This window comes from Pseudochaenichthys georgianus, chromosome 16, assembly GCF_902827115.2.
Source record: "Pseudochaenichthys georgianus chromosome 16, fPseGeo1.2, whole genome shotgun sequence".
Classification (NCBI taxonomy): Eukaryota; Metazoa; Chordata; class Actinopteri; order Perciformes; family Channichthyidae; genus Pseudochaenichthys; species Pseudochaenichthys georgianus.
In genome coordinates, this window is record NC_047518.2 from 31,138,283 (window position 1) to 31,165,967 (window position 27,685).

Below are 27,685 nucleotides of genomic sequence, written 5' to 3' on the forward strand. Positions count from 1 at the left end.
GTACTGCTCATTTTTTAGTCAGCATCACCCTGCAACTGTCCTCTTCAGATGAGCCAAATTCCATCCGTGTTTTTAAGCTCTGTTCAACAAGAAGCACCTCCTCTAGCAGCACAGGGAAACAGGAAGAAAAACAGAACACCTATAAGAGTTTGCTCAAATGTACCCACACTCATTAATGCTAAGGTTTCTTACATAACTGCATTTTAATAGTACATCTTAATTAACCTAATTTATTATTTAACTTATTTTTCTTTATCAAAAAGTTATAAGGGCTTTAATTGTTATCAGACTATAATTAAAACTTTTGGCTGTTACTCAAATCAACTTTTTGACACCTTCTCAACAGTAGCTTTAATAACACTCCCACACCAACACAGCCAAATGTGTTTATGTATTTATCTATGAATACATCTATTTGAATGCAGTGTTATTTTCCATCTGAACATTGCCTGACATGTTTTCTAGGTTGAACAAGTGAAAAACATTCCTCACATATTAGGGATGTGTTTTTTACAGGCCTTCATTTTCCGCGTACTAACAAGAAGAACAAATATGACTTCTAATGCTAGTGTTTTTTGGTCTGTGACCCTTTCAAATATAATTATTACAAGAAATGTCATTTGTTTTATATCAGCAGACAGGATATCCTTTTGTTTTCATTCAGAAATAGAATTATTTTGGCTTTCTGTGGCGTGAGTCTGGTTAGTCTGTGAGACCCGCGGCGAGAAAACCTGCTCAGCTAGTGCCGAGGAACAGAGAGATAGCATCTCACTAGAGTGGCCAGCCTCAGGAAATGCATCTGATTACATTTCCACCAGTCAAGAGGATTAGTATTCAATGAGAGGGGATTTCCATACTGTAGGTGCCCACCACTGCCTCTGGGTCAATAGCTTGTTAAGGGCAACATTTATGGCATAGCAGTGACAGTGTTGTACGACTCCAGCCTCAGCAGCAGACACCGCTCATCACCTCACCCCATAGTGTTTTATAGTTACATTTGATTTATTACTATGTAAAAAAAATATGAATTGGTCCATATTTTCATTGTAGGTTCAAGGTCATTCTGTTAAATATTATCCATATTGTATATACATTGACAAAATAGATTTGTAAGGACTTACAAGCTTCTTTTGGATTCGTTTTAACTTTATATTTAATATCGTCGTGGCAGGTGTGTGTTCTTAGCAGAGCGATCAGTCAAGGTGGCACCACATTTCTCTCTGAAGAGCAAAGCAGTCTGAGAGCCAACATTAGAAAGAATCGTATTCCCTTCATGGATTTTCTCATCAAATGCTAAGCTTATTTACAAGCCAGTGCTGTCTGTTTACTAAAGTGACTTTTACCCAGCAATTGCAAAAGCCATTTCACAAGAGGGAAAATGTTGTTATGGACTCAACCAGAGTTCATGTAGATGATCTTTTAAACATATTTAACTGAACCGTGGCCTGTGTGCAGTGGGGAAGGAAGAAGAAGTCAATAGATGGTGAGACATGAGTAACAGGCGGAGGGAGATTCTTAAAACCGGCCCTGCTGACATGTCCTGACCCTGTGAGCCGAGGGAAAATAGATTGAAATAATGAAGCTCACTGACAGGCCCAAGCACTCGCCCAAGATATTTAGGCTTTTATATAACAGCCAATATATTTGCTCCTCTGAATGTGGACCCTGTTTTCATTCCACCGGGCTCAAAATCAATAAGTGCATTTAGATTGTATTATTGTTTGCTCTTACAGCTGGGTGTTTTCCCCATCTAGCATTTCAAGAGTTTTTGGGACTTGTTAGTTGGATTGAAAAGAAAAACAGATCTTTGGGAATTAGGATGAATGTTGTTTTATACTGGATAATGAACACAAATGTCTCTTTTCTCCAGGAGGCTGAGATTCTGCTTGTGTGATACAGAGAGAACAAAGGTTTTATTACGGTTCATTTTCTGGTGAATGTGTTTCGTGTCTGAAATGATTAATTACAGACTACAGTACCATGTCTAGTCATTCATTAAAAAAGACTGCAAAGCTGTTATTTTATCCTTCAGTTTTTCTCTTGTGTTTAACAATCACCCATTTTACTCTCCAGGTCACACCACATGCATATTCAGTTATTGCTAAACACTTCCTGTTTTTGTATTTGTTCAGGTTATATCGAGGAAGCGTGCATCATCCCCTGTCCCTCAGACTGTAAACTCAGCGAATGGTCCAACTGGTCAAGATGCAGCAAGTCCTGCGGCAGCGGGGTCAAAGTTCGCTCCAAATGGCTTCGAGAGAAACCTTACAACGGGGGCCGGCCGTGTCCCAAACTGGACCACATCAACCAGGTACTGAAACTCCAGCTCAGTTTTGTAATCGGAAATTGGTGGCTGAGCAGGAGAATGAGATATAACCCCAATCTTTAATATTTATGAACCCTGCTACAATATAACAAGTGGGTTACATATTATCCGAAGCCCACACTGGAGAGAAAGAGGAGGAAAGAAATGAATTATTAATGAATAACACGCTTGAGTACTTTACCTTCCCCTCATTATGGCTGCACTCGTTTTTTGCCGAGCAGCAACAGTGCAAAGAGGAATGGATGCTATAAATTGATCCTAGCCACCGTATTATTGCTCAAATGTGTGCAAGTGGATTCCTTAAGGTTTCCGTGATTTGCAACTCTGAAATGCTTTCCAGGTCTGTGAGTATCAGCAGATGCAGATTAAGGTTGTGTTGTTTCTGTGTGTACAGTATGAGTAGTGTGAGTAGTGTGTATCTGCTAAGTTCAGACAGGTTTTTTCCTGCAAAGGCTTACATAATGTAACCATTTTTTAAAGTTATCATATTCTCTGCACTATATGAACAGTTGGCATTTGCTCATTAATCCATCTATCTCCTTTTAATCCACCCTAATGCTCGCTGGATTTGACTCACTGCTACAGGCCCAGGTAAGAGCTGCTTTCCTCAGCTATCTGTAAATGTAGTCACAGATGTTAAATGTCACTGATGTTGCTGGGTCACTGACAGATGGTTGTAAACAGTCGCAATATCCTCACTGTAAGTAAACAAGGAACTATCAGATTAGAGTTTTATGTATTCAGACATTTCTCTGAGTCCAAGCTGCTCCGGTGGCAGAAATAATCTTGTTGGAGTTAAACCTTGGATAGCCAAGCCAAATAATTATTGTCTATAAGGCAAAACTTAAGTGACACACTTACAGGGCTAAGAGGAAATATTTATAGAAATAACCATCACTTGGCTAAGCCAAGAAGTAGAACTATTATTCTGACATATTTGACTTGCTGCTCTGTCTACTTGAAGTCATATTAAGCACATGTTAAGCACATGTTAAGCACCTAATTCTGTCCCCAGGTGTACGAGGTGGTGCCGTGTCAGAGCGACTGTAATCAGTATGTGTGGGTGGCTGAGCCATGGAGCGTGTGGAAGGTCAGCAACGTGGACTTAAAAGAGAACTGCGGCGAGGGCGTCCAGACCAGAAAAGTCAGGTATCTATCGAGCTGCATGTCCTGCTACATGTATGCATTGTTTATACACTGAACAAAAATATAAACGCAACACTTTTGTTTTTGCTCCCATTTTTCATGAGATGAACTCAAAGATCTAAAACATTTTCGATATACACAAAATAACCATTTCTCTCAAATATTGTTCACAAATCTGAAAAAATCTGTGATAGTGAGCACTTCTCCTTTTCCCAGATAATCCATCCCACCTCACAGGTGTGGCATATCAAGATGCTGATTAGACAGCCTGATTATTGCACAGGTGTGCCTTAGGCTGGCCACAATAAAAGGCCACTCTGAAACGTGCAGTTTTGCTTTATGGCACAGGTGTGCCTTAGAATGGCCACAATAAAAGGCCACTCTGAAACGTGCAGTTTTGCTTTATTGGGGGGGTCTGGGGGAGTCCGAAAACCAGTCAGTATCTGGTGTGAGTGGTAGGATTAGGGTTAGGGGTAGGGTTAGGGTTAGGGTAATGTTGTGAATCGAGTGGCCTGTGTTCGTCGTCCATAACATACGCCTGCCCATACCATAACCCCACCACCACCATGGACCACTCAATTCACAACATTACCCTAACCCTAATCCTACCCCTCACACCAGATACTGACTGGTTTTCGGACCCCCCCAGACCCCCCCAATAAAGCAAAACTGCATGTTTCAGAGTGGCCTTTTATTGTGGCCATTCTAAGGCACACCTGTGCAATAATCATGCTGTCTAATCAGCATCTTGATATGCCACACCTGTGAGGTGGGATGGATTATCTCGGTAAAAGAGAAGTGCTCACTATCACAGATTTTTTCAGATTTGTGAACAATATTTGAGAGAAATGGTTATTTTGTGTATATAGAAAATGTTTTCTCATGAAAATGTTCATCTCATGAAAAATGGGAGCAAAAACAAAAGTGTTGGGTTTATATTTTTGTTCAGTGTATAATAGATACATAACCACTACAGTATATGTACTGTGTTTCAGTGCTGCTAACTATTAGCTGATTTGCTGGTTCAGTCATCTAAAAAAATCAACAAAATGCTCTAAAGTATTGCTTTTTTAGTAAACGTTCTAGAATAATTAGCATGTCAAATGTAAAGCAGGGCTTGGGCATTGATCAGTCAAAATAAGCAATATGAAGACACTACCTTGGGCTGTTGGAAAATTAAATTAGCACATTTAAGTACACTTTTTAATATTTAATCGTAATTTGTAGATTAATATACAAGCAGTTACAAAATGTCAAATTAAAACAACTATTTTGTTTTGGAAAAAAACATTTATTTTCTAAATTGGACAAGAAGGGTCAACAACCGACATCCTGCCAAATCCTTTCGAGTTGAACACAAACCTTTTGGATGTTATGCTGCACATGCCAAATCATGCACTGTAATTAGACTATATTAGACTGACAGGGCTATAATTAGATGGTCTGTGGGGCTGACAGACCAAACAAAGTGGTTCTGTAAAAGTAGACGGTTAAAAAGACAAACGCACCATATAATGATCACAAGATCAACATCCATACGCCTTTTTTATTATCAAGACTAATTTCTTTTTATGATTTTTGGTGGCTGATACATGTTCACAGTAAGTATAATGTGACATGTGAATAAACTGGCACTCTTAGTCTGTATTCAGTTTGTCTGCTGGATAATAAAGTCTGTAATATAGATATAGATTTTTTATTAAATGTGGCTGAGGCAGTAAAGGAAAACTAGGATGCAAATAAAATGACCTTTTTTGTACTGCATCCATCTCATCGATCTCAATCTATGCGTATGTTCTGTGTTTACATTGATCCTCTTCACCCAGTAGAGTCTGTGTTGCTGTGACAGATGTTATTTGTGTTCGTGAAATCGATCTCCGTCACCGTGAGGGACGAACCCCAGTACTTCATCTACTTGCCATTTCTATGTCCAGTTAAAACATAACGTCTAACTAGTTTGTTCTGTGGAGCCATCAGTATCTAAAATGCAGTGTTTTTCCTCCAATCCCACAGGTGCATGCTCAACACAATAGACGGGCCGTCGGAGTCGGTGGAGGACTACCTGTGTGACCCTGAAGAGATGCCCCTGGGGGCCCGGGAGAGCCGGCTGCCCTGCCCAGAGGACTGCGTGCTGAATGACTGGGGCAGCTGGAGCCGCTGCAGCCTGGTGAGAGCTGAACTCAGATCAGAGAGCAGCAGCTCAGCTGTCTGCCACAGATATGGGAACGTCAGTGTTCTGTGAAGCCCACTGAGATTTATCTTGGTATCTATTTTTGTCAGAAATATTCTCTCTAAGGCTCAAGGAATTCAAAGCGTACCAGCACTGTATCATTTTGAGCAGTGTGTGAATCTTAGTCAACAGGTTATTTATCGTCCACCAAGAGAGGAATAAAAGAGATTTATGAACTGGGAAGCAGGAGAAAAGTGGCTTATGTATCACCTATATTACACTGTGCTCACTGTGCTGGATTCAGCAGGGGAGGAATATGATTTATGATAAAGACTCAGAACTCCTGTGCAGGTTTTCAGATTTACATTTTGTGACACAGGCACTATCCTCTTTACATTAGCAGTGATGAAGTGGCAAAACAAAAAGCTGGCTAAAATATTCCAGCTATAGCTCGGATCGTTATTTGGCAGAAAACCACAAACAGTGAAGTTATATATATTCAGAAAGCTACTAGATATTCAGGTCGTACACTTTCATTTTAGACAAAAGGTTGACAGACTAAATGAGTACAGTATCAGAATGGATCTCCTTTTTAATCAAAAACTAAGAATCCTTTTCCAACTTACTGTAAAATATGAAGACTTTGCAAATGGAGTCTTCCATATTCCTCCTACAGACTACAACATGTAAGCAATCTTTGCTTTTCCTTTCACAAAAACATGTTAGGCGTCAAAACATCCTTTTCAGCTCCTCTGCTTGAGACAACTCCGATTCTTGGTAAAAAGAAAACCATTTGAATGCTCCTGTGTCTCCTGCTGTTCTCTCAGCAGCACCTTGGCCATTGTTAATCACACCCCATTTGTTTCCAAAGTACTTGACACACCGACTTCCCACAATTCCATCCTCGTGCTGGAGTCTCCAGTGTTCCCAGCAGGGACCCTGACATGTTTTATTCATCGTGCCTGCGATGACGTTATTCAAAAGGCTGTCATTTTCGCCTCCAACTGTCTTCCTACAAGCAATGACCGTGTAGAAACTGGTTTATGATTCCAGCGCAGTATCGGTTTCGGGTCTCTGCTGTCCTTTCCTGCTGGAGAGACATTGAATTCCTTATTCTGGGAATGCCAGGAGAGAGAAGGACCTTCATTCATATTTAGAAATACAAAGAGAAACATCCCTTCAGGGTCAAAGCCTATGCCGACAGTTTATTTCAAATACAAAGGAAAAATAATCTAGCAATGGGCAAATTCACAGTTATCTCCTTTTATGTGCCTTTGATATAAACATCAGTGTAGTAAGATCTCTGCTTAGTTCCAATTCAAAGATTTTCTATATTCCTTGCAATGTTGACTGCTCAGAAATGTCTGCATTTAATGAAACAGTTTTTAATGTGAGGTCTCTGTTGCAGCCATGCACCAGAACCAACAGTCGAGTGCGGATGGCATACACGCTCCGTTCTCCCAGTGTGGGGAGGGAGTGTCCCGACACGAGTGACAATGAGCCCTGCAGCCTGAACCTCAACTGTTTCAACTACTTCTACAACATCACAGGTACGGGACATGTAAAATGACTGCTCTGTGCTCATAAAGGTGCAGTCGGCAGTATTCATTTCTCTCTGTCGGGTCATCAAACCTGTTTTGTTTGTGGCAGAGGAGCTACTGTGCATGCTCTGTATGTTTTCAATGGAGTATGTTTTAGGGCTGCTGCCATGAGATTGCAAGGATGTATGTATTGGTACTCGGTGAGCATCACTGCAAACATGGACTCTGTTTCAGAATGAGTTCCTCTTCTGTTTAAGAGGCCGCAGATAAATGAGTGAAGCTGCAGATTAGATCATTTGATGTAGGGTCATCGCAGGTGTTTACTATCACATTGTTTCCATATTGCCTTTTCAGACGCTTTAACAAAAAGGAAATGTTGTGTTCTTTGGACAGAAAGAACTACTCAGAGATTTGAGTTGGCAGCCTTCCCGAGCTGATCTGCAGGACATCACAGAGGCTGTTCTTTCATATTTCATGCTTGAAACTGTTCCTCACGTTATTTCAATACAAAATAAAAAGGAGAGGTTGGCAACAATCCTCTAGTTCTTTTGGATTAGTTATGATGCCTTCATTTTCCGCTGCTCCACATTTTTAACCAGCACACCCTCCTCTTCCCTTTGTGCTATTACACTGGGACACATGTCTTATGATCCCTACTGCTAGGTTCACAGTGGCATCCCAGGGTATATGTACATAGTATACGAGAAGGGATTATTATTGGGTGAAGCTTTCTTTTTCTTCTTTGTTAGTGCTGAGAAGGTCCAAGCTGCTTCTTTCCTCCAATCAGTTTTCCTCCCTTTCTGGCTGTTTCCCTCTCAGTCTCTTACAGTCGCTCTTTTCTTGTTGCCGTGTCCCTATTTTCAGTCCCCAGAGTGCCACAAAGCTTCTCAGCAAAAGGAGACACAATTCCCTGAGTCGAGCTTGCAAACGAGCTCGCTGCAGCTAAAAACAGACACTCGTCTTTGTCAGCGGATGGCATACTTTATGAGTGATACCTCTGCCTCCCTGTTGTTGCCGGCTTTGCACCCAAAGCCTGGAATCAAATGTTGTATTTCCACTTCACAGACATTATTTTTTTAGGGGACCCAGAGTTCTGCCTCACTTCCGCTCTGTATTGTTCTGGTGAGGTTTATTCAGGGGAAACTTGCGTTGCTTTTAAATCCTCAATATTAAACTTGAATCTGACGTCTGTCCACACAGCCTGCTGCTGGCATTAAAGAACACTGATGGCAGCCAGAGTTATTGGATTTAATAGAGCTGTTATAAACCTTCAATGACCTCTTTGCTGACAAAATAATCATCTGTTGTCAACATTGATATGTGCCAGCCAAAAGCTATTTAGAGACTGACTCAAAACTAAACAAACACACCATTTTGAAGGTGCACTGAATATTTAGTGGAATATAGGGAAGAGGTTTTAACCAATTAAATACCCCTACATTTAACCATCTCTTTACAAGCATGCAGAGAACATAAGGTGGCTTATAAGTAAAATAAAAATGTGAAAGGCCAAAGGAAGAGGAACCACTCCCTATATAGATATGAAGGGCTCATTCTAAGCTTAAGAAAACACAACGATTATAAAGTGCAGGTGATTATTCCCTGTTAAAGTTATAGTTATGTTTTAATATTCAATGTCTGCTAATAAATCCATCTAAATATACCCACTGGCCCTCAAGGCTTTATGTGTTTCTTGAGTTGTGTGGCAGAAGGGAAGGAAGGCAGAGGAAGATGAAGTGTGCAGCAAAGGCAATGAGCTGATGTCAAAGTTACAATATGGGAAGCACAAGGCATTCTTGCAAATCTGCTGAGTCATCTGGGAGCCCATGGTGGTTCATTTATATTCATGGAACTCCCATCCTAAAATATATATCCCCAGTGCAGACAAGACATGTGAATTTTAGTTTAAGTCATCAATGTGGAAGTTGATTAGTTTAACATTGTAATACTCTGTCAAAACACCATGTCAAATGTCTACAAACTAATTGAAATGTATACAAGTTCTAGCTATGTATCCGCCTCCAACCAACTTTAGATTAGCATAAACAGCTTTCAAATTAACATATTGCTGTTTTCACATTTAATAGACACACCATGTTTGTTCCTCAATATCTGCGATTTATTCATTCTAAAGTGTAAACCATTTGTGACAGCTAACACATTTAAACACTTTTAAACATTGTCTCGTTGTGTTTTGTCTCGCTACATCATTCTGCTTCAACTGAAAAAGCATCCAACCAGAAAAGTGAAATGCAGCTTCCTTGTGACTTGAACAAATGCTCCTCTCATTTTGCTTCCTGCTCCTATCTAAACCATACCTCCCTCTCACATGCCTTTTTTACTCTGCTGGCACCCAGGGTGGTAAAATCAGCAGCAGCCACCTACTGATCGCTGGTAATTATTAGCTATAGGCGGTAAAGTTGTGAGCTGTAGTGAATGATAACAAGAATTGTGTTCTTTCTACTGTGAAATGTGATTGGAGGAGCAAGGAAGGTACATGAGTGTGATAGACAGAACAATAAGAGGGTATATCCAACCATTCTTGTGCCTGCACATTTGGCCAGCAATGTTTGACTGAATAATACATGTTTAAAGCTGCCATTATCTTTTTTTCCATCAGCGAAAACGAAATGTCTGCTTTCAATGATGAACCAACCGAGAATTATCACCAAACGCTGCTGTTCCCCTCAATTACGAAAAAGCTTTTCAGTGGCTTTAAGTATATTTGGGGGGGGGGTTTCAGCCTGCAGCTTTACTGTTTTAAATGTTCACTCTCACCAATCTCAACAGCTGTTCTGAGTGAAGTCAATATAAACCCTCTCTACACTACCTGCCCAGAACCAAATAGCAGATAGGAAAGTTAGCGACTACTCTGTGAATATTGTGGAATATGTATCAGCTAAAAAGTCCAATACTTCAGTTGTTGGAGAGCTAAACCAAGACAAAAGAGGAATGCATTTTAGACTTACCTTGTTGAGGAGCCAAAAGACAACTTCAAATGAATGCAAATTGTTTGATGATAAATGTCTCTTGTCAACTTTAAAAATGATGGGGATTCAATGTTGTGTTTTCTGCTTTTTTACAATAGGGTTAGAGTTACATAAATGTATACATAAAACAAGTTAATACCGATTTAAATTCAGACTTGTTCAAAATTCACAATATGTTATTGTCGTATGTACAGTATATCACAGGCATGTCACTGATTTGACTGCACTGAGTCGTGTCTCACTTTGAGAATTTTAAGTAAAACTTTCTAGTTCTAGTCAAATTTAAAACAAAAATAAGACACTTTCATACGGACACATATTAACTGAATTTGCTTAAGAGGATTTGATCCTTGACGTCTCTTAAAGGACTTAGATTTGACTTGTACTTCAAAAAACTAAAAGGCTATAATGTTAGCATTTTGAAAATGTGCTTTTCCTATACTTAGACTTACTTTGTTAAAAGAACATAATATGACTCAGGGTGTTGTATTCTTTAGTGTATTTTAGATTAATCATTAATGTCTGGATGAGAGCTTTTGGTATACAGTTACACAGCAGTTTAGGCACTTGGCTGCATTAGAGTTAGGTCAACAAAACAATACACTTCCAAGTACAATCAACACGAATTCTTGCAACATTAAGAAACAAATACAGAAAAGTCAACTCTGTGATGCTCAGCAGCAAGAGGATTGTAGTTGTACCGTAGAAAAATCTACTGTATACTGGTGCAACGTTTCAGGAGTTGTCTCTGCTTTAATAAACGTATATTGCCAGTTTTACAGCCAAAATAATAATATGAGAATATTTTGTTTTTCAGACTGGAGTACCTGTCAGCTGAGTCCTAACGCTGTGTGTGGGAGCGGCATCAAGACCCGGATGCTCGACTGTGTTCGCAGCGACGGAAAATCAGTCAATATGAAGTTCTGTGAGGAGGTGAGACGTGCACAAACTCCTCCAGCTACTCCCTTTGTTACTTTGACTTTTGTTTTTTTGGCGAGTTTAGTTTTCACTATTCTTTTTCTGGACACACTCATTTTTCTTAATGACTTTATCACATCACTCATGCATTATATTACCATCACCTTACAGTACTTTGGCCCCTCAGCAGCACCATTTCTCATTAGTATTCCCATGCAGAGATTGTTGTCATTGCTTCGGGCTGAGCCGTTTATTCATTCATAATGTGTTGGGGCTGGCTGTAATTGTAGCCGGCGGGCTGTGGCAGAGCCGTCCCCACAGCTAGTTAACCCTTGGCCCACTTCATCATCTGGCTCATTCACAAAAACACATTGTGTCAGAATGGCTTTCACAGCAGCTTTGATAGTGCAACCTTGCTGGCCTGATGCTGCCCAGCATAGTGTGTCCCCTGCCAGAACAAAGGCTTCTGGGAATTGTAGTGCAGAGAGGTCAAGCTGCTGTCAGGCCGTAACAGATTGACTTGGCTGTCACACAACTTTTGGTTTGATGATTTGTCATGAATTAACCTTTTTGTGTCATACATGTTGCAGTTGAATTTGGAGAAGAAGTGGCAGATGAACATCTCCTGTGTGGTCGAGTGTCCCGTCAACTGTCAGCTGTCAGAGTGGTCCGCATGGTCAGCCTGTTCACAGACATGCGGACTCGAAGGTAAGACTCGAAGATCAACCTTTAAATTGACATAGTTGTTGACATTGAGCTGATATTTTAACCTTGAGTAATTTCCAGTGTGATCAAAGAACTGGCAGCAAGAATAGAAATCTGTAACCTTTTACTATCAACACATCATGTCACACAGAAGGTCAGCTTCTTATCATATGTAAAGCTTGATCTTACAATGATCAATGCACTGATATATATCTATATAATACTTTCTATGTGTAATAGTTTGATATAATCAAAGTAAAAGCAAATAACAGAGCAACCAAATCCAGGAGAACAGCACCTTAACTGTTGTTAAATAAAATATATACATAATAATAATGACAATAATAATAATACAATAGGTTGCCAAATGTAATTGGGTGACCCTATTAAATTCTAAGCGTGGGAAAAATTGCTGCGCTACGAGAGATTATAAACTCTTACCTTCAAAGCCTGACATTTGTGAAAGTTAAAAGGACACTAGGTATCAATGTGGATGGTGTGATCTCATCCAATTAAAAAAAAAAATAAAAAAATGTGCGAAACAAGTTATCATTGAAGAGGTCCAACAGCAAGGATCACATCCAGCCCTGGTGTGATTGAGATTAACGTAACACTGTCATCAGGTAGATGACAATAACAGCGTTAATGTAGTGTGGTAATGTGAAGGGGCAGATCTGAGGTTAATTATCATGACTCTCATTAAGATCCAGCAGATATTCTCTTCTAATTATTCCTTGTGTGAGAGTTGATGCAGCTCAGAAAGCCTTGAACATTTGGTTTGGTGACAAAAAGCTTGTAACGGTATCTTCCTGACTGCATCTTTATATGTGTAATTATCCTGTATTTCATGTTTGTTGAACAAAAGGAGGTACAGCTGAAAAAACAGGCGTTACCTTTGGTTGACAGCAAATGCTGTTTGTATGTTTGTAACAGGACAAAATCTAAAGAAAATCTCAGCACTAGACACCTCAAGATGTTAATGTAACATGGATGAATGTAAAGCAGGAACATGCAAGTAAAACAATTGGTTTCAAGAAGCCTGAATACATTAAGCTTTAAAAATCATGTGTGTGAGTAAAACATGAATGCTCGGCAAAACGTACTAGCTTGGTTAACTTAGAAAAATCCTGTATCAGATGCTTTCTGCTCCCACTGGAGGTTTGCTGGACAGAAAAACTCACAATAGCAAAAGAGAGGAAATGTTTATTTAAGGGTCTTCCCAAATGGCTGGGGAAAATGTGTCCTCTTGTTGCCTGGTCGTTGTTTCTTGCGGTTCAAACAATGGATTCTGTCCCATTACAGCTTCCTGCTCCTCAGGGCTGTGTGGAGCGCTTTGAAGAAGAGCCACTACAGCAATAGTTGCTAAATCATACGTTCGAGAAAGGCTGTAGAACCTTATTTGATGTGGTTTTGTGTGTAAATGTGTGTGGGATGTTTTCTAGTTGGAACAGGATGTGAGGTTGTACAGTTTGTGGAAATATGTGGGAAGGCTGAATAGTGTTTTCTGAGAGGTGTCGTAGGTTGGTAGGTTGGTGTGCAACCCATTTCGTGTTCACCAACACCATTTTTAATCTATTGATTCGTGTTCACCAACACGATTTGCCGTGAGACTGGGTTGCGGTGTGATCTGATGTGAGCAAATTGCTGGCAAGGCAGGGTGAAAAACGAGAATGAGATATGCAACATATGAAGGGTTACCTGGGCGATTTAAAACAGGAAGATAGAAAGGTTGCTTGTGAGCAGAAAGTGTTTAGTTTTCCAACTAATTCATAGCTTCAATTCTGCACTTAAATAAAAGTCTCCAAGGTGTTAACAGCTTTAATATTCAAGATTTATCTTGAGAGTTTGCTGATTGATGTAGATGAAAGCCATTTTACTCAAGTGGACCAAGAACCAATCAAGATGGCAGAGAACAAGTGCTGTGTTTCAGACCATTTAGAAAAGCCTGCTCTGTTAAGTGAAGTGCTCTTTTCCAGGGCAACATAAATTGAATGCATTCAAAAGAAACGCATTCATTTTAAATAAGCTGTTTACAGAATGAATGGATGACTGCAGTGCAAACCACAGTGGTCACTTTATATGCCAAAATCAGTATGCATTTGTTTATTGTGCATTTAAAACACAGCCACTTTTCAGTCCATATTATTGTATTACTAAGAAAATGATCTATAATGTCGGTAGAAAAACTACACTCAAGTTTTAATACTGGCACACTCGTACAACTTTCAAATAGACTCACTGGTGTTCTGTTTATACAGTCTATGGTTTACCCCAATCATCTTGCTTTCTGTCATTTTTGCTTTCTATTTCTGTTGGATTCATTCAGTGCCTGTTGCTAAATGTAAATGTCTCTTTTTAAATATAAATCGGAACATACACAAACATTAAAGATACAATTCTAGGGCTTTAACAAAGTGTTCAAAGCTTTATTCGTGACTTTGCCATTCAAATCTGTATTCAAATGTATTTGTCTTTGTATTCATATTCATCTATTTTTTTATTTCAAAGATGAATCACTTCAAATTGAGGATTTAAAAAAAAGTATGTACATTAAGTTTGACGACAGACATTTGAAGCCTTATTAGAAAACCTTAATAGAAGCCTTGTATAGTATGTAGAACAAAAGACAATTAGTACAGATCTGTATAGTACATAAAACACTGAAGATGTCCTGTGTGTTTTCTCCAGGTAAGATGTGGCGGCAGCGGGAGGTGGTCCAGGCCTCGCAGGGCGACGGCCGGCCCTGCCCCCCCCAGATGGAGCAGTGGAAGCCCTGCCCCGTGCGGCCCTGCTACCGCTGGCAGTACAGCCCCTGGTCCGAGTGTCGGGTGGAGGTACGCCAATAAATAATGAAATTATACCATAATCCAGGAGCATTACATTTTAATTATCACATCGACCTCTGTCAGCTACATAAAATACAGTTTTGACAGGTCCCTGGCACTGCTGAGATCAATACGTACATGAATTTGAGCCAGAAAGTGGATTTTAGAATGACAGAAATATTAGAATCTGAAAAAAAATGATGGAGTCTTTAGTATTGATGAAAAACCCCATCAAATCCATGTGCATACAGTTGGGATGGACAGTCAAAATCAATCTAATGCACCTTTAACGCTGATGGATTACTGTATTTCAATACCTTTGCCAAGAAATGTGGCAGCCTTTACTGTACACTTCATCTTGAGTTGTGTGACACCAGGCCGGATCATTAATAGAGTCTGCTGCATCACTTTATAAGACATAAGAGAACACTTTGTAAGCAGGGGTTAGTTTTATGGGACTATAGGGAGACATGATGCCTCTTATAATTAATTTAGGTCACTTCCTTCCAATTAACTCTTTCAAGTGCCAAATAATCAATGAAAGACTTGTGAAGCAGCAAGTGAAGTGGACTCAAAGCCTTGAGGTATCTTCAGCCTAGATTTATTTTAAGTCCACCAAAAAGATGTCAAAATCTTCTTTTTTGTTGATGAACTGAATACAAATATGACAAGGTAAGTGTTTGAATACTGAGCATCTCTGTGCAGACTTTAATTACATGTCTGAGTGATTTCTGCTTTTATTTCTCAATCTTGACTGAAAACTTTTGTCTGTTCGGAAAGATTTTAAATATTATTCACAGTGACTGGTATTGATTTTATAATGGAACTCAATAGAAGATTAATTAAAAAAAATGTCCATTATATTTCAGTGTTGAAAGGCTTATCAGTCACGAATTTCAATAATTTCATATGTGAAAAGTATTTCATACAGTTTAATACAACATGAATACTGTATATACTTCAACATAAGATCAAGCAATCGGTATATTGTAATAAGGACAAGCCCGTCTTTGTATGTCCAAATGACTTTAGTTGTCACCATTGTTTAACTCAAATTGTCAAGACCTTGGGTATATTTGCCGTTTCCCCGCTTGAAAGGGATGGTACAGTCCATAGGAGGTTTTAACTGGCTTTCACTCCTACAATGACCACAACTTTGTTTCTTTTGAGTTCTTCTTTACTTTCGTTTTTGTTGTTGCAGTACAGCTTATGTAGTAAGGTTGTAAGGTAAAAAACCTTAAATGAAAAATAATTACTGTAAATACAATGCACATCAAATAATAAATGCAAAAATACATGCTTTACATATACTTAACCCAACCTGATCTCACCAGAATGCGTGACTCCACCACGACTCCTTAACACCACAATGTGTGGTGGAGTCACGAACTTTGTTACATTTACGTGTCGGCACCACGCAAACAACCCCAATGTAAAGTGAATGAGGCTCCTTTGTCGTGGTGCACACACGCATTTCTACAACGTCCCGCAGTGAGCTTTTATTCTATACAACGTTTTTTAAATCTACTTTATAGCTTGTAGTAACTCACGGGAGGCTTCTTTTATTTTATTTGTATTCATAATTATTTTAATTTTTCGTCAGAATGTAAAAATTACATTAGTTACGAATTTGTGTTCTCAAAAAACAGTGCATTGTGTGTAATGCAACTGTGATTTTTATTAAATTAGTTAGTTTTTAAGGAAGGTCAGAGCTTCAGCTGTGTCAAATAGATTGTTCCCTTCAGTTAACATTATTTAAAAGATAAAGATCATGTCCCCTGTATTGTATTACGAGCGTCCATTCCCATTGGATAACGGAGAATTTTACACCCGGAAGTACGTAGCCTATTCTCCTTACTGTCGATTGATTTTACAGTGATATCTGCACTACTCATCGACTAAAAAACACCATATTATCCTTGTTAATTACACAACATTGATTGGTTTGAATTGTGTACAATACTTTTGTATTTTCCCCCTTCGATTCGGAGAAACAAAGATTTTTAGGATGGCCGAAGACACTACACTACCCAGAATCCTCAGCTATCGTTTGGGACTACACCATGTGCTTAGCTTGACAAACCCCGTGATCAGTCCTCAACCTCTGTGATTGGATGCCCCGTTTACACAGAGCTCAAAAAGGACTTTGAAATGGAATGAAACCCATTGACGGCACACTATTCAAAACAGGAATCGAACGTGTCCTACCCCCCTCCCCCCCTTAGGTCACAGGCTCCTCCAACAGTGCTACGCAATAAAACAGATACACAGAAAAAATAGTGAAATAGTGCAATAAGAGTCTATATACAAGTGATTGGAATATGATATATTAGATAAATAATTTCTAAGTAGCAGCCAGATGAATGTTATTTCTAAATTCAGGTGTTTAATAATCGTATAGCCTGTGGGATGAAGCTGTCTGTGTCTGGTGGTTTTAGTCCGGATGCTGCGGTACCGCCTGCCAGACAGCAGCAGACAGAACAGTTTGTGGCTGGGGTGATGGGGTCTTTTATAATCCTGAGGGATTTCTTTAAGGTTAACCTGGTATTTTTACTCCACTACATTTATTTTAGTTACTTTACAGATTTGGATTAATGATGTGAAATATAAACAACCCTTAAATCAGACTTTAGTTACACCTGAGTGAAATTCAGTGAAGGTGATTGTCAAGTGCCAACAATCAGGCGAGATATTTGATAGTTGGTGCTTGAGAAGACTAAATATTTATCTGCAGATCCGTTTAAAGCATATGAATTACTCGTTATTCTCTAATAGTTAATTAAAGACTGTATATATTTGCTATTTTGCACATCCCTTTCAAGATTTCAAGATTTTCTAAGGTTTATTGACATATCATATACACAACAGTGTAGTTATGCAATGAATGAAAAACTTGGGTCACAGGTTCCTCAACAGTGCATTACAAGACATCTATCAATGTGTGTGTACTTCCACCATTACACTGTCGTATTCTGCACATTTCTTTAAATAAAGCCTTATTAGTTTGTCTGTTTTGCACATCCTCCTATCAGGCACTAAACTGTTTTATTCTAGATATCATTTGAGTATCTTCTTGATATTTTCTATTCTATATTTATATAATTGACCTTCTACTTTCCCACTATTTTGTATGTACTCTTAATATTTAAATGTTTTCATAAAATATAACACATTCAAAAGTGCTTTACAAAAATGAAAGACATTAAGAAAAAGGCATTTTAAACAGTCATTAAAAAGCAACACAATCTACCTGCATTGCAATTACTCTAAACGTGTAATAACGTGCTTTAACCAGTAGGTGGTTTGGGTTAAAAGCATAGGTTAAAAGGCTGTCAAGTTAACAGTGTTAACAAAATAAAATATACTGCTGTTTCCGGTTTAGTTTACAACGAATATTATTTTGTTATTGTTTTGATATTTGTAACACAAAAGCGATGGAAAAAACCCATAACAACAAAAAAACGATGGTCTTAACATGACCCAGTCGTCTAGAAGTTAATAAAAAACAATAATATCAAAACAAAATATTACTACTAACTTTATTGTGAAATTAAAACAGAACGGTAAAAGAATAGTTTCCGGTCTATTCTAAGCCCGATCTCTGTAGATAAATAAATAACTACGACAGATGTGTAATATTTAATGCAGCCAACCCATTTATTACAATGCATTCATGTGATGACTTTCACAGAGTAAAGCAAGCACTGCTGAATAAAGTATGATTTTCTCTTTTACGAAACGTTTTTTTTTCATATGGAATGCAGTTGGAGGTCAACCAATCAAAGAGCTTGAGGACTGATCACGGGGTTTGTCAAGCTAAGCACATGGTGTAGTCCCAAACGATAGCTGAAGATTCTGGGTAGTGTCTTCTGCCATCCAAAAACTCAGAAAAAATATTTGTTTCTCCGAAACGAAGGGGGAAAATACAAAAGCATTGTCCACAATTTAAACCAATCAATGTTGTGTAATTAACAAGGATAATCTGGTGTTTTTTAGTCGATGAGTAGTGCAGATATCACTGTAAAATCAATCGACAGTAAGGAGAATAGGCTACTTACTTCCGGGTGTACAATTCTCGGTTATCCAATGGGAATGGACGCTCGTAATACAATATAGGGGACATGATCTTTATCTTTTAAATAACGTTAACTAAAGGGAACAATCTATTTGACACAGCTGAAGCTCTGGCCTTCCTTACAAACTAACTAATTTAATAGAAATCACAGTTGCATTACACACAATGCAGTGTTTTTTGAGAACACAAATTCGTAACTAATGTAATTTTTACATTCTGATGAAAAATAAAAATAATTATGAATACAAATAAAATAAAAGAAGCCTCCCGTGAGTTACTACAAGCTATAAAGTAGATTTTAAACACGTTGTATAGAATAAAAGCTCACAGCGGGATGTTGTAGAAATGCGTGTGTGCACCACGACAAAGGAGCCTCATTCACTTTACATTGGGGTTGTTTGCGTGCTGCCGACACGTAAATGTAACAAAGTTCGTGACTCCACCACGCATTGTGGTGTAAAGGAGTCGTGGTGGAGTCACGCATTCTGGTGAGATCAGGTTGACTTAACCTCTTAAGCCCTGAGCCTGTTTTTCAGGTTTCAGGCTCGAAAATGCCACTAACACAACAAAGACTATATCTTCACTTCTAAAAGGGGTAAATTAATAATCTTTTCTCTCAAAGCAAGGTTACATCTGTGAGTTGGATGTAGAAGTGTCAGACTCAATATAGATGTTTTTATTTTAAAGTAAATTCAGATGGAACACTGTAAAAACATGTACATTCTAATGTCCGCCTAAAATAAAACATTACTTATATAGTGAAAACCACCCTTGAATGATGGGATAGTAGACTATAAGCTTTGGGAATCCAAACTATAACATATAATAAGTACCCTGTATCAAGATTGTTGCAAAACAAGTGAAATTTGACCTTTTTAGAGAGGTTTAGAAAAATAAAGTCAAAGCAGACTCACCTCTGGGTAATTTGGGAACCATCAGTTCCATTTGAACTTTTTCACTGTAAAAATCATTTTATTACTTTGAATTATCACTATAGGTATTCATTCCATCCAAATACAACTGTTGTGAAAAAAATAAAATAAAATAAAACATAGGCCTACTCTGTTATCCTCTTACAGTGAGCCTCTGAATTAGCCCCGAGCGAAAAATGCTAACCTATTACTGCACCGAAAATCACTCCTAGCTCCCTTATTACTTATCCTAGCTGCACATCCAACACATTGTTTATGATCGTAAATACACAGAATCTAACGGTGCCCACCTCAACACTGAAAGATACAAACTCGCGACATTATCAACAAAAACATACATCAAAACAAGTGGCGCTAGGCTAACATGGCTCACCTTCCTCTTTGTCTGGTCTAAACTGGTCTTCAATGGCATTAAAACGATAAAAACAATGATGTAGTTAATCCATAGGTTAATATCCAATTTGGCTGTGTCCCCTTTGAAATGTTCTGATAATCTATAAGCAATAAAACTGCAATTCCGTTATCTGCTGTCCGCTCTGTGCTCCATGTGCTCTGGGTCCTGCAATTCCTGCTTCCTTACGTAGTAAACAATAAGTAAAGTCTGCTGCGTAATGTACTTAAGCTGGCTGGCATTCTTTATACTTTACGCAGGACCATATCTCTGGAACCCATTGATCGATTTGGGTGATTTACCCCTTTTTCTTAACCATTACATCCAAAAGAATCGATGGGCAGTTCCCAAATCCACGTAAACATTACCATTGTGGACGTAATAGAGAAGCAAACGAAACATATCTGAAAGTACAAGCCTGGACGGCAAAACTTTATACCCAGTATATTGCCATAAATATGATGGATTATCAGTAAAAATGTCTACGTGACACAAAGACATTGGATTAACCTTGAGCGGCGTTTTTATTCCGTTGAACACAACTTTTGATCACAAATCAAAAAAGGTAAAACGTAATTATTGTAGTATTTTTGAAACCGGATGTTGTTTACTTTCTCTTTTCTGGCTGATAGCTCCAGGAATTTGAGGTCTTGCAGTGATGACATTACATGTGTGGAATCTGTGGAGTCTCAGCTTTAAATCGTATATCTTGTGTGTGCAGTTAAGATAGTAATAAGGGCATTTCTACCGTGAGTTCTGTGTAAAAAAGCGTTAGCATTAGTTAGCATTTTTTCGCTCAATGCTAATTCAAAGGCTTGGTATTACTCTTGTTTTTTTTAGCTAACAATTGTTCTTATTGTCAGTTAGCAGAGTTTCTTACCTTTAAAAGGGTATGAAACATTAACAGTTTCATAAATGTTAAGAAGCCCTGAGACATAGTCTCGTAAAAAAACGGTGGGAGGGGTCCACTGGGGGGACCTTCGGGCTTAAGAGGTTAACACTTGTGAATATAGTTTTTACTTTCTTAGTGTATTTTTATGAATTATGTTTTTAAACAGTTTTTAACTTATGCAGTCTCATTACAAATGCAAATATAATAGACTGCATTTTTAGCAGTATGCAAACCGTTTTTATCAATCTACATCTCTCAATAAACAAATCACATTCGTTTTTAAATCAACAATCATGTTGCTTTAGCTTGAGGACATCAAACAAACAAATGACACTGAACTAGAACGCACGTTCTAACGTGCGCCATGAACGGCAAGTTGTATGACTTGTATAACTAAACACACAGTTCATCTTTCACCGGCCCGCTTCTCCAGCTTTTTCTGGCTGCACCAGTGCTGCTTCTTTGACGTTTCTTCTGCTGGTTTTTTGCTGCTGCTGCTGCTGCTGCTGCTGGACGCACGCTTTTTAGTTTGTCCTTTTCCAGCTTTGATTACTGCCATTCTTTCAGGTGCGTTGCTTTTAAAGGTGCAGCGACGCTGATTAGCAATTAGGGAATGATTTCAGACAGCTGCCACTCTGTCAATCAGCCCAACTTTTTAACCCCTTGATCTCCTGTGAGGATTTTCCAAGTTGACTTCACACAAATAAAATCACTGATGGACAAAATATGCATCCATAGATATAATAAACCCATTTTGGTTCCTGTAACTCCCCTCTCTCACTGCTTCTTTTGTGGTGTTCCTGTCCTGTCAGAATGTGGTGTGTGGACACGGTACACGCTACAGGAACCTGACCTGCTACGTGTCGGACGGCTCCAGAGAAGGAGAAGTCAGTTTGGTGGACGAGGAGCTGTGCAACAGCCTGAAGCTGGCCGTGGACGGAGACACTGAGATCCTCCTGAAAGAGGCCTGCACCCTGCCCTGCCCAGGTAATGACACTGACTCTGTAGTCTCTTTTAAATGTCATCTACTGTAAAGACTTTCCTGTTTGGGTAACTTGTGTGCTTTTATTCAATTTTGTTCTATATTTTTATTGTGTTTTTATTGTGTGTTGTGTTTTTCACAATGTATTGTGTTTTTAGCACTTCTTAACACGTGGCTTGTGTGGTCATTTCATCTTTTATGATTCGTATGATGTTTTGCTTTGTCAAGCACTTTGTAACTATGTCTGGGAAAAGCGCTTTATAAATAAACTTGACTTACTTACTTACACTTTCAAAATGTGGTCGGTTTGAGCTTGTTGTGCTGCACGAGGCACCTTGTAAAGTCTTCACCAAACCCAACATAGATTAGAAGCACTATTACCTTACTACGATTATTTTCAAAACCCCTGTCATTGATTTCAATTTAGAGCTGCACGATTATTTTCATGAATGTTGCGATCACCGTTATTCATGATAGAGGGTTAATGAGGCCAAACAAATAATATATCCCCTCAGCCCAGTCAAATCTTTGACAGCAGTTGTTCAGAGCTCTTTACAAAGGTCTAGGTGATATATAAATCAAGATGATTGATTTATTGATTAGTGAAATATTCCATTTTAACTCTGCTTTGCATTGCAGATCTGCTCTCAGTAGAAACCAGAAGACAGTGAACACTAGTCAGCAGTTTGAATTATATCAAAAAGCAGCCACTAAAAATACTTTGGTTACAGGGTAGAGTTTATTATCTCTAACCAATAGCACTCAGTATGTATTCATGACCTTTAAAGTGAGTGGAAGGAGAATACCTGGGACAGAATAAATGGACTACATTATACAGCTGCAGATGCTTTGAATGCCATTTTATGCAAGTTCAATTTAATGGTAGGTACAGCATTTCATTTCCTGTCGGGAGCCCTCTACTCTCTTTTGCAAGGAAGTAAGTCTTCATTCATACTCGACAAGAAGATTTGGGTCTCATATTGACTTCCATTTTTACCTATTTCCTCCCAGTTAACTTGATGTCTTTCCTTACTTTTTACCATTAAGGATCTGAAATATATATCAACATCCACTTTTTTTCATCTAACACTTAGAATTCTCTCTTGAAGATTGCAAAACACTAGTGCATTTGTCCTTTACAGGCCCTCGATCAATGAATGTTGTTAGTGGTGTTTGTCGAAGCGCCAGAGGCACCATTGCCCTTAGGTTTTTTTCATTTCTATGTGAAAGGCACAAACTACTTGGACCACCTGGTCTTTAAATGAAATAGACCGAAAAGCAAAATTCAATTTATTTCGTTTTTACAGTTTAGAAACATTGTAGCAAAGTGATTTAAACACACACACACGCACACACTCACTCACACAGATACAGATAAAATAACACAGAAAAAAGGGGTGCAATCAATAATCTGTGTGGGCGAGATAACAAAAACCCTAAGAGCAGATACAAAGAAAAGATAGCAAGCTGAGCAACAGCCTCTCTGAATAACAATCTGATGTGCTGTAAATGACAATAAAGTGCAAATGTTATGCATTTATTCATCTCACATCTGAAAGATGATGTTGATTGCGAGAAAAACAGATTGAAGAAGTATTTTTAACGGCAATTATAGGGCATGGCTTATACGAATTGGCTTATACGAATTGAGGTGCTGATACATACTGTACTTGTTTTACTGGCAATTCAAAGGGATTTCAATATTATATCAAAGCCTTAAAATAAGAAATACAATACAATGCACTTATACAGAGCTGCTCTCAGGTTAAACCAGCAGAAACCAGAAGACACTTTGTGATGCATGACAAAGTCAACACAACAGGGAAGTCTTTGTGGATAAGGACTATTAAGGAGAAATGTAATGTTATCTTGTGTAACGTTGGCTAGGGCCAGCTGGAGTGTAAACCAACCCAAATTCAATTAGGAGCCCAACAGATTAGCTAAAGTTATTCTGAGCTGTCTACGACCTTGTCCACACTTTAGTCCAATACAACACTGGGTTTGGTTTTGGAAAGGTGTTTTCAAAGGAACTGCCATCTAAACATCTGAGATACTGAGTATGGCCCCATGCACTCTGCTTCAACATGTATAACGTATACATATCTTAATAATGACTTGACATTAACTGTTCAGGAGAAGGGTTGAACTAACAATAGATGGTACTTCCTGGTTTTGCATAGTTTCGTGTACACAATTTGTAAAGCCTTGTTTGATATATACCTTTTTAAACTATATGTGCCTTGTTGTTCAGTAGACTCGGGTGTAGAAATCAAACAGTATAACAAGAAGGATGTCATGTACCATTTGGTTGATTCTACCACCCAACGCTTGTTAGTTAGGCATGTGTGCACACATTTTCCGCATGGGTAGCCCCAGCGGGTAACAAACCCTCAAACCTGGCACTGCTGGTTTTTCATGTCAGTGAGTGAAGAGCACTGTCTCTGAGATGGACATCTGTTGGGATTAACCTGATTCAAAGCAAAAATAAATGTCAAATATTAAGCAATACACTGATGCATAGTTACATTTGATAATTGAATGTCCTATAGTGGTTTATTGCTGAGGTTTGAAAACAAACCAACCCCTTCTGGCATTTTGAGTCTGATATTACTTTGCCAAGCTTTTGCTGCGCTGTGTTCCTAATTTGTCCTGATTCAACTAACAATGAATCATTTATTTATTTCAATGGAAGAGTTGTTTAATTTTAAATAGCAGAAGCATGTAGGGTATTACGGAAAAGCCTATTCTATGTAAGGCAAATGGCATTAAATGGCCTATTGATCCCTCTTTGATTGGCAGGTAATGTCTGAGCTCTGCAGTGCAAGAGCAACACAATATCAGCTTTGCGCCAAGGATGTCAACCCTTGAAAAACTAGAGGGAGAATCTCACAGATGGGATTATCACTTCAAAGGTTGCGTCTGATGACTTGTTGTCAGGTTTTGTGATGGAGGCTTGTCAGGTGCTGGATTTTATGTAGCTCTGGAGCCTCAGAGACAGACAGGTGAGCTCTGCCCAGCTCCTGACAGACAGAGTCCAGCCTGTCTGCAGCTCCAAATCTTCACTGCTCCTCCAACAACCAGAGCACTGCTTTCATATTCTCCAGATGCAACCTCGACATTGTGTGACACATCAGTATTTTCTTTTGGTAAATACAGTAGGGTAAATGTACAAATTATTTCAATAAGAAAAGATGGGATGCTGAACTCCCAATGTATGATTCAGCCTGATAAGAAGGGTGCATTTTCCTACATTGCAGCTTAAATATAAATCAGCGGTCCCTGAAGGCAGATTTTTTGTTACTTGCTTCTGCCAAAACACAAAAATAGGAATACATATTCTAATTTTCAACTCAACTCAAAAAGTGCTACGGTCTATATTAATTTCATATGTTAAGAGTGGGGCATGTGTTTCCACTCATGGGTTTTGGAAAGGGAGAAAAAGCTCATCAGATATCTGCTGGTCCCCAAGATGGAAAACACTGAGAAACGCTGCCCTACATAACGAGTCAGTCCAGCCCTTTTTGTCAAATTGCAGGAGCACTGAAGTATCAAACAGCAATCAAAAGCACAGACTGTTTTCTGCGCGGGGACATACTGTAGTTTGATTTGGGAGGAAATTCAAGGTTGTGCAGAACCAGGGACAGCTTGGAAATCCTGGCATACACACACACACACACACACACACACACACACACACACACACACACACACACACACACACACACACACACACACACACACACACACACACACACACACACACACACACACACACACTCTTAAATGCACAGCCACCCTTGACCCATGTTGTATTTCCCCTGCTGTTTGATGAGCTGCACTTGTCAGCTTGGATTAAAACCAATCCGCCCTCGCACTAACACCTCCCTCCTTCTGAAACTCTTCAAAGCATCTCAACCATCATGATTTAATATGTAAATAGATATTCTGTATCACTACTGCAAGACTTAACGTCTCATTAAAAACTGATTAAACTGTTCGCATACATAGATTAATAGTTAAATATTGCCTAAGCACTGCCAAAAGTATAAGATCTATTTCCACCAGAACACCCACACTAATGCTGATATTTCTGCATATCTTAAACAGCTTTCTAAAAGTCTAAAAAGAGCTATGAAAATCAGTCAAAAACAAGAAGATACAACAACAGATTGAGGACACATAAAATGTAATATTGGACATGAAGTAAAAGACATCTTTTAAAGCTAGATGTGAATTCTGATTCTGTCAGCTAACATCCGTAGGCAGGTCTTTCCAAATAATTGGGGCCCTGATGGCAAAACCCTGGTCACATTTTAGTTTTAGTAGAAGAGCCACCCTGCTGGGGGATCTGAGGCTGCACACTGGCTTTCAGGAAATTAAAAGATTGAAGATATTGCTCAAAGCCAGACTGAGACATTTAATTGTACAGGTCAGACAGTCATTTAAAATGTTCCAGACTGAACATATAAAAGTGAACAGAGTCAGTGACGCAGTTTAAATTGTTTTAGGTGAACCTGTTTTATCTTGGCCAAGCTGATTGTATTGTTGTCCTACTAATTGAACTAATTATGTGCATAGTAACAAACAGGCAATTAGCCAAAGAGTATTTTCATAATCAATTAAGGAAAGCAGTAAATCCTCACACTGTGGAAACTTGAACCAGAGGCACATTTAATTTGAATTATTTCTGTTCTACCTTACAATATCAGTCCCAGCAATGATGTATTCTGTCTGTGTGCCCCCTGCAGGCGAATGCTACCTGATGGAGTGGTCAGACTGGAGCTCCTGTGTTAGTATCTGCGCCAAAGGGGCCGGTGTGGACTTCGGTTCTGTTCAGGTTCGCTCTCGGGCCGTGTTGGCCCAGGAGCCGGAGAACCTGCAGCTCTGCCCCGACCAGGCCTGGGAGTCTCAGCCCTGCACAGGTGAGAACTCTTTTAAGAACTCTTTTAAGTCTCCTATTATACTCTTTTTCATCAATCAATAATAATAACAATAATAATAAGAAGAAGAATATAGTTGAAATAAAATAAATTTATTTGGTCAATTTAAACGGTAAGTAACGTTATTATGTCAGGTGCGCGTGACCTGTGCCCCTGCGCGTTCGTCATCTGCAAGGTGCTTACACAGCAGTCAGTGATGGACTTCAGAAAATGGTTAAAACAACCAGCCCTTATCGCCAGCAGTAACACTGCATCTACTACAGGTAATAACAGTTCAGATCATGGGGACATTACGTTACCCGCGGCCACTGTCGTGGACACTAACGCCCGCCTCGCCCACGGAGGCGGAGCAGCCGCAGCCGCAGCCGTCTCCGTTGGCCCAAACACCGCCACCCCTCGGCTGCCCGCAAGTGCCAGAGGACCTCGGCAAAACAGAGCCTGCCCAGGTATATTAAAAAAAGTACCCAACTCGCCTGTACAGTGGGGTAAGGCGCTCATTTTGCAGCTCAAGGTTTCAAAACAGAGATTGGCTGGAATATTCCTGTAAAAAATATGCCATCTTCTGCTACAGTATGCATGTAGACATTTCGGTCTTGAAAGGGGAGTGATTTGTAAAATATCCATAAAGAAAAAGTAAATCTGTTTACAGTTCTGTTTCATATGGCTGTTGAGATGTATCCATAGATCTCTTCATTTTGCTCTCAAAGTGCACCAGATTGATGCTTTTAACTTCAAACCCGGATGGTGTTCTTGTCAGTGCATCAGCGGGATAACACAGAGAGACACTTGCACTCAGGGTCATACCTGCAGGCTTTTTAGTCCTCCATCCATCTGAACTATGTGTTGTACTGT

The 27,685-nt window shown here is 39.1% G+C and overlaps 1 protein-coding gene across 1 annotated transcript in view; it reads left to right on the forward strand.

The window, feature by feature from the left end:
* thsd7ab (thrombospondin, type I, domain containing 7Ab) overlaps positions 1–27,685 on the forward strand; it is a 155,402-nt gene that overhangs the window by 106,130 nt on the left and 21,587 nt on the right. Inside the window, exons 15-24 of the mRNA XM_071205920.1 lie at positions 2,133–2,311; positions 2,912–2,917; positions 3,342–3,475; positions 5,486–5,639; positions 7,051–7,192; positions 10,991–11,106; positions 11,682–11,799; positions 14,485–14,630; positions 21,724–21,898; positions 26,642–26,815. Coding sequence (XP_071062021.1) covers positions 2,133–2,311; positions 2,912–2,917; positions 3,342–3,475; positions 5,486–5,639; positions 7,051–7,192; positions 10,991–11,106; positions 11,682–11,799; positions 14,485–14,630; positions 21,724–21,898; positions 26,642–26,815 — 1,344 coding nt within the window. The remainder of the gene's footprint in view (positions 1–2,132; positions 2,312–2,911; positions 2,918–3,341; positions 3,476–5,485; positions 5,640–7,050; positions 7,193–10,990; positions 11,107–11,681; positions 11,800–14,484; positions 14,631–21,723; positions 21,899–26,641; positions 26,816–27,685) is intronic.